The 7,541-nt window shown below is 50.3% G+C and overlaps 1 protein-coding gene across 1 annotated transcript; it reads left to right on the top strand.

Moving 5' to 3' along the window:
- The first annotated feature begins 4,410 nt into the window (after window positions 1-4,410).
- PPP1R3E (protein phosphatase 1 regulatory subunit 3E) lies at window positions 4,411-5,434 on the top strand. Its single transcript, XM_027892689.1, has one exon. It carries the CDS (start codon window positions 4,418-4,420, stop codon window positions 5,369-5,371), a length of 954 nt encoding a protein of 317 aa, XP_027748490.1. The 5' UTR covers window positions 4,411-4,417; the 3' UTR covers window positions 5,372-5,434.
- The last annotated feature ends 2,107 nt before the right edge of the window (window positions 5,435-7,541 follow it).

Here is a 7,541-nt window from a genome sequence, read left to right on the forward strand (position 1 = left end):
TCATTTTTATATTTATACACCTCAGGCATATTCCCTAATTCTAATGTGGCACTTCTAGAGATGTGACTAAGATACTTTCTTAGGGAAATAAGCAAAGTCTGAGTTAATCTTCAATGGGAAACGGAGTGGGAAGGTATTTTTAAATTACAAATGTGCAGAGCAGCTGCCTCACGCGAGGCTCACAGACTGTCAGTGTAAATACCATTGTCAGGTTCATGCAGTCACATAAGATTATTGAATTTGGGGGTGATGTTCTCGTGCAACACCTCCACAGTTCATCAGCTTCAGAGGAGCTGCACAGACACAAATGAGAGTAGAGCTTGACCTTTCCGATGCCTGACTGAGTCACCGCTTCACCTCCCGAGCTGACGTAACCGTAATGCACCTCGCCTTTACATCCATTTTATCTGCCTGCCATTCTCAGAGCTAAATATAAACCTGTTCTGGAAAGTTAAAGTGGACATGTGACAGTGGCCACTTTGGATAAGCCCCAGCGCTCAGACACTCTGCCCTGTTAATGGTTCCAGCGTGGTTGTGCCTGATGCTCCCCAGAGGCCGTGTTTGCTTTCTCCTGGATCACCTGGACTCCAGACAATCAGTAAATGCAGCAGGGAAAAAAAAAAAAAAAAGCTCCAGGTTCACTGTCTGCTGCAGTTCTTTGCCTTTTCCTTTGCAAACAATTTAAATCTCAACAGAAGAGGGGACCAAATGTCTCAGCTCAGTTAGCTGGAAAATCTCAGGCATCAGGCGGGTTTTCAGGTGCATCTGGCACGGCACAAATGTCGGGGGCACTCGGTGTGCGGAGGCGAACGAGAGGCTGCCTCTCACGTTTTTGATGTCAGCTGGATGATGCACAGACAGGTCACCAAAGTGTTATTAGGACAATGTTAATTAGGACAAACCTTTATCCCGTGACCGTGCTGTTCCAATCTGCGAAGGGAGAGGAATCCACAGGAATGAAAACAATGCCTGGGCACCGTTTCCTAAGCCTGTCAACATTAATTGTGATTTAAGACCTTGTGCTCCTCTTACCCTACAACAGAGCAACAGCACCAGCTCTAGAATGTAAATGATGAGGTCTCTGTTCCTGCTGGCAACCTCCAAAATTATCTTGTCATGAAAATACTGTTTTCCAGCAAGAAGATAATAGGTATTTCTTTAAAGGGGGTGGCTAGGTCGGCACTAATGATTTCTGTGTCAGCTCTGTCACTGGCAGTATCATTTAGAAAAGAGCCTTGGCTGATGTCCTTAACACAACACTATAAATGCAGAGACAGATTAGACTTTGAAACTTAACGTGTTCGAAATTTTGGGAGCTAAATTAGGATGGAGAGGGGGTGGTGTGAGGCTGCTGCCACTGCATGCATTAAACCCCAGTCTGTGTGTGGTGCTGCTCGTTCACTTCCATGGATTGAAGCATTTGCTGTCTACAATTGTTTACAGGAGGCAAACCCCAAAGGACTTCCTTTTGCAAATGGGGTCTGGTGCTTCCCCTTTTCGACTTGTGCCACAGTTTGCACATCACAGGAGGATGCACAAGGCTGCAGGTTATTTGAGGGAACGTGTGTGAGTGCATTTGTTAAATTTCCGTCCTCAAAACCTTCATTTACTGTGTCTGTCCTAAATTTATCAGAGGGGGAAGAGCAGCCCAGTAGCAAGGACACCCTCAGCAGTGAAAGGTGTGGGTAAGAGTTCCAACAGCTTCACCCCTGGCAAGTGAGCAGGAGTAAAAAGAAAGCAGCTGCATCCCCAGATTCGGTGAGACATGTTGGGAATGTTCAGATCGAGAGGAAAAAAAAAAAAGTGAGAAATACATTTGTTTAATACATTTGTTACAGATTCTGGGGGCATTTCCACAGTGACAGTGCTCAACAGAGACAAGGCTGGGGTGTCCCTGTGTGTGCCAGAACTTGAGGTGTCTGCAGGAAACAGCAGGTGAAAATGCGAGCACCCCCAGGACTGGGGGTGAGTTGATGTTCTGGATGTTTTAAGTACCATTTAATTCTGATTTTTAAAACCTGTAAATGGCTTGGTTCCACTCTTACTCCACAAGGGTCACCTGTGGAATCATTCACAGCAGACATGCCTTGATATCAAGTCTCTTTCTACCCTTTCCCCCCACTATTCCCACACACCCACAGTGCTCTCATTCTCTTGCAAGGTTAAAGAACTGTTGGTTTTCACCTGACTATGGCAAGAGCAGAACTCACTGGCATTTCTGACCTGTGTTCTCATCATGTCAGTCAGTTTCTGTGGCTGTCCATCTGCATCTCATGTTGCCTTGACCTGGCTAGTCCAAAGCTTATTGTGTTGCTTTGGGTTTTTTTTTTTCCCTTTCTTTTCACTGTATTTTCTCTTTTTTTTTTTTATGCTACTCTTTTCTTTATGTCTTTTGAGGACTCTGTATTTTAAATGTGGTTACATGAACTACATCAGCTGCAATCACCAGTGAAGAAAGAAGTTGGGGTTTTTTTGTTCCATGAAATAGTACCGTGGTTGTGGGAGGAAAGAGGAGGCCTGGGAAAGGCAAAAAGCAGGAGTATTACACAAGTTTATCATAAGAAGAAGTTAGGCAACTACCAGAAGAGGGAAGTTTTAAGTACTAAGACACCCCAGAAATGAAATTATTCTGAAGTCTTGTTCCCCATCCATTCCACAAAGACACCCAAACCTGACCGAGTGTGGAATTGGGTTTAAACCAATTTAGTTTATTAGTTCTGATAGTTCCACAATGGTGTAAAAATGCCAAGGCTTTGCATATTCATGAAAAAAAAGAAAGTTCTTACTCTTTACTCGTTTAAAAGTGAAATCAGCAAAAACAAGTGATAATTCCTTAGAAAATGCTATGACAGAGAGAAATTAATCTAAAAATGATTCAGAAGGATGTGGCCTGAAAACCTGTTTGAACAATTATTTGGGTCTGTTCTTTTTCTCCCCAAATTAGTGTGAGTAGGTGAAAACCAACCATGAGTTTCTGTTGTTTTCCTGAAATACTCATGTCTGTGAGGGATGGTGTTAAAGGACAAATGAGGCAATTTTAAGATCCTGGGCTAATGAATTCAGATGTAATTATTTATGCTATTAGTATTTGATTTTTCAAAACCTATGAGCAGCCTGTGAATGTGAGATGATGGCAGGACAAAGCTTAATGGTGTCAAATTTAACACTGATGAGCATAATTTTTTTATTCCCTGCTTATGAACCATCTGTCATTAAAAAGATTTGGAACCCAGCAGCAATAATCTAGGACTTATTTTCCTACTTATTAGTAAAGGAATGAAAGCTGATAGTTCCAATATGAGGCAGCGAATAATTCTTCCCTGTGTTCTACTGGCTTTTTAACACTTGGCCCTTATCGGGTTTACTTGTCCCGTTCTTAATCTCATCAGCCGCATTTCCACTGCCCAGACTGCCAAAGGAACACCAAGTGCCGCAGATAAAATGCTCGAGGTGTAAAAAGCTCCTGCTCAGAAGCTAAATCAGAATCACATGTCAACACAGTTCAGGCTCAGGCTCTGGCAGGATGGCTGGATCATTGTTTTTAATGCAATTTACTAATTAAAAACGAGTCCCAGATTACGGAAAGTCTGGAATGAAGCGGCTTACTAAAATGGTGGTTTAGCGCCTTGAACTGGCCGCACCCGGAGTCTGCTCGTCATGAGGATGTAATTCGGCTGAATATCGCTCGGCGATGGCCAAACGCTCCTCTGACAGGACCCACCGGGGTTTTCGTGTCACCCCCGTGTTCGAGCGCCGGGGGCGATGCGCGGCAGGACTGCGGCAGGTGTGTTTTATTCGGCAGATGTACAGTAAACGCATTACAGCAGATTAGCTGGATTTCTTCCTTTAAATGTACACTGCGAGATCCAACTCGCCAGCCAGCTGTTTCTTATCGGCCCGTGTAATCTCCCCCAGCCCGGCTTTGCCTCTTCCTCCCTCGGCTATTTCTGTAGCGGGTCGGGCGAGCGAGAGCGCCGCTATGAATTTTAATGTTTCCACCGGGGAATCCCTCCCGCCTCCTCTTTTTGGATGAGATCCTCGAGGAAAGACCCAGAACGCAGCGAGGAGGCGGAGGAGGAAGAGGAGGAGAGGGGCCGGCGTAGCCGCGGTACTGGGGGGCGCGGGCAGGGGGAGCCGCGGGGTGTGATCCGGGCAGGGGTGGGAGCCATGGGCAGGGAAGGATGGCTCGGGGCGTGTGTCGCTGCCTGACCGCGGCACGGCAGCAGCGGCAGCAGCCGGAGCAGCGCGGCCCCGCCGCCGCCCCCGCACGGATGCGCCCGCCGGCATCCCCCGCGGCCGGCCGAGACCTGCACAGCGCCGAGGTGATCCCGCCGGCTCCGGGCGACCGGCAGAGCCCGCGGACCGGGCGCTGAAGCCGCCTCGCCACACGCAGGAGAGGAGCAGCCGCGGGTGCCCCATGGATAAGGCGGGCTCGCTGCACAGCTCGGTGCCCGCCCCGCCGCCCCGGCTCTACCTGCCCCGCAACTTCAGCTGCAGCGCCTGCCTCTATGGCAGCCTGGCCGAGCAGTGCCGGGCGGGCTGCAGCCCCGACGGCGACGCCGCGCCCACGCCCGTGGTGCGGGAGGCGGCGGGCGAGAAGCCGCCGCAGGCGCGGGGCCGGGAGCCCACGCTGCCCGCCGTGCCCCCCAGCCCCACGCAGCGCCGCCGCGCCAAGTCGCTGCCCACGCCCGGCGACCGCAGCCTGCGCCCCGCGCTGCAGCAAAGCCCGTCGCGCCGCAAGACCGTGCGGTTCGCCGACTCCCTGGGGCTGGAGCTCACCTCCGTGCACCTCTTCTGCGAGGCCGACCTGCCGCGGGTGCCGCTGCCCGCGCCGCCCACGCCGCGCCCCGCGGACCTGCTCAAGACCAGGAAGCCGCCGGCGCTGGGGGACCTGGAGCCGGTGCTGTTCGGGCCTCCGCTGCCGCTGCTGGAGCCGCTGTTCCCGCCGCAGCCCGGAGCCAGCCCGGGCTTCGTGGAGCGGGTGCGGCAGCACAAGGTGAGGCTCGAGTGGGTGCGGGCGGAGCCCGCGGGGCTGCGCGGAGCCGTGCGCGTCCTCAACCTCGCCTACGAGAAGGTGGTGTCGGTGCGGTACACGCTCAATGGCTGGGCCAGCTGCGCGGACGCTCCCGCCTCGTATCAGCCCCCCGGGCCGCCCGACGGCATCACCGACCGCTTCGCCTTCCTGGTGCCCTTGGGCGCTGCCGCCGCCGAGGCCACGCTCGAGTTCGCCGTCCGGTACCGCGTGGCCGGCGCCGAGTACTGGGACAACAACGAGGGCAAGAACTACCGGCTGCGGGGCCGGCAGCGCGTCCCGCCCGGCTCCGGCCTCCCGCAGGACCCCGACAGCTCCGCCTGGATCCACTTCATCTGAGCCGGGGGGCCGGGGGGACTCGCCCGCCGCCTCCCCGGGAGCCGCTGAGGGCTTTCCCCGAGTTCAGTTTACAGCGGGGTGATTTGGATTTTCGCTGGCGATGCCGGGGGACCCTCGCTCGCCTCACGGGCGGGTTCCCCTCAGCACCCCAAAGCGGCATCTGCCGGGGGGGCTCGGGGGACGTGCGGGATTGAGCGGCCAGGATCGGGCTCCGTGGACGCACATGCTTCCAGGGATCCATGGATGCACATGCTTCCAGGTGCCGGAGGGGCTGCTGTGGCCGCAGCAGGTGACACGGAGGGCAGGGGCACAGGGCATCCCTCCAGCCGTTCTATTTGCCTAATCCTGCTCAAGCAAAGCCCGGCTCCGGCGAGGGGCACGATCCGCGCTCACCTCCCGTGTCAGTGTTGGGGTTCAGGGCCTGACAGCGCAGGGCTGAGGGACAGAAAACTGTTTGCAACCCAAAACGGCGAGAGCAGGGATGCCCTGAGGTGTAGCTGTTTCATCATGCTGTAAAAATGTTCGGTTTAAAGCAAAGTTTTTTGTTGGTTATTTCTGTTTTGTTTTGTTTTTAATTTTGACCCCTGTTTCGTATATTTAAACATACTTAGAAAAAAAACAGCATCACATTCTAATGGGAATTTAACTCACCGGGAGACTTTAAAAAGAAAGCATTTTGGTGTAGAACTCACGTGGCATGTTGGTGGAAAGGTTTGGCAGGGTCTGGTGTCACTCTGTAGGATTGGGCCCCTAAAGCTGCTCGTGTTCAGGTCAGCAGGATTGCACTGAGGGAACCAGAGAGACAGCAGGAATTGAATCCATAATTCCGGTCTGCATCACAAGCAACACCTTCCTTTTTATTCCTGTTGATGGTTTAATTGAATTTTTTGAGGAGTATCAGTGCAGGAACCTCCTTTCTGAAAAATTAAGTGCTCCACATTTTTCCTAATACTTTCAGTAAATGGCAGATTTCACAAGCCTGGCAAAGTTTAGTGAGACAAATCAAAGCAAGCTGTCCCTTGCCATAGGAAAATACATCAATAAAAATCTCAGAGCGGGCTGACTTCTGCCTTCGAAGGTATGTTTTAAGTATGTTTTTAAATTGTATTAGCGGCAAACGTAGCATTTTCCTTTTTAAACTTGGGTTTTTGGGAGTTCAGCTGAGTGCAGGTTGTGCTGGTGCCAAATCTGGGTGCTCATTTTCCAGGATTGAGGGGGGTGTGTGTGTGTTTGCAGGAGAGGGACCTCTGCAAATACGACTTCTGAGAGTGGCAAAACCAATGTCAGCGAGATTTTCTGGTTATGAAGGGCTGTGAGGTCAGGCCTTTGGGGTCTTGGATCTTCTGTACGTTGTTGATGAATGAAATGTGATTTTTAACTTCAATTTTATGTTCCTTGAAAGAGTTAAGTGTCCCAAGCAGCTTGAACAATGAATGGAGTAATGAGTTCTCACAGAACCTTTTGACTTCAGTGGGAATTGAGAGCACTTTTGTCTCCTGAGGGTTTGGTTCAGTCAGAATAATTAAACTTTTGAATTCGGGGAAAAAAAGGAGGTCTGGGAAGTTGATGGGAAGAGAGTATTTAATTTAATTTCTCTGGATCGCTGTCTTTGATTTAATGGAAGTAATAGCAGGACTGCTTTCTGTAGCACTGGTAACTTTGTTTTAATTTCCCAGGCAGTTTTCTAATCCCTGTGTTTTTAATGAAAGAGAATATAAGAGAACTGTACTGTCAGCATCTCCTGGGTATTTCACATTTTAGAATATTAGGATCCCCATCTTGCAATACAGTAATCCTGTAAGTTGCTAGAACACGTATATAAAGCTAGAATTGCACAATTAGGGTCTTCAAACGCTCCTGATTTAAGCATATTAAGTGGTGTATTTGATTAGGAAAGAAAAAAAGCCCAAGTGTCTTTTAGTTGAAATGATATTTTTTATAAGAGCCTTAATACTGGAGAGAAGGAAAAGGACTTGTCTCCATTTGAAAGCACTTTGAAATCTGTAGAAATACAGCAAAGCATCTTTTATTTATGTGTTAGAGCTTTCCAGAGCACTTTTTGCTTGGCCTTTTTCACCCAAAGAGTGAACCAACAGCTGGATGGTTGGACTGATGAAAATGCTGGGAGAAAAAAGCAGTTTCTGTGCATTTTAGAGCAACTGATGCTGCA

This window comes from Empidonax traillii, unplaced genomic scaffold (assembly GCF_003031625.1).
Source record: "Empidonax traillii isolate 1590-97213 ecotype Southwest subspecies unplaced genomic scaffold, ASM303162v1 scaffold362:size563497, whole genome shotgun sequence".
Lineage (NCBI taxonomy): Eukaryota > Metazoa > Chordata > Aves > Passeriformes > Tyrannidae > Empidonax > Empidonax traillii.

Excerpts from the sequence above, each read along its gene's own strand:
- PPP1R3E (XM_027892689.1), top strand. The coding sequence starts at position 4,418 with ATGGATAAGGCGGGCTCGCTGCACAGCTCGGTGCCCGCCCCGCCGCCC.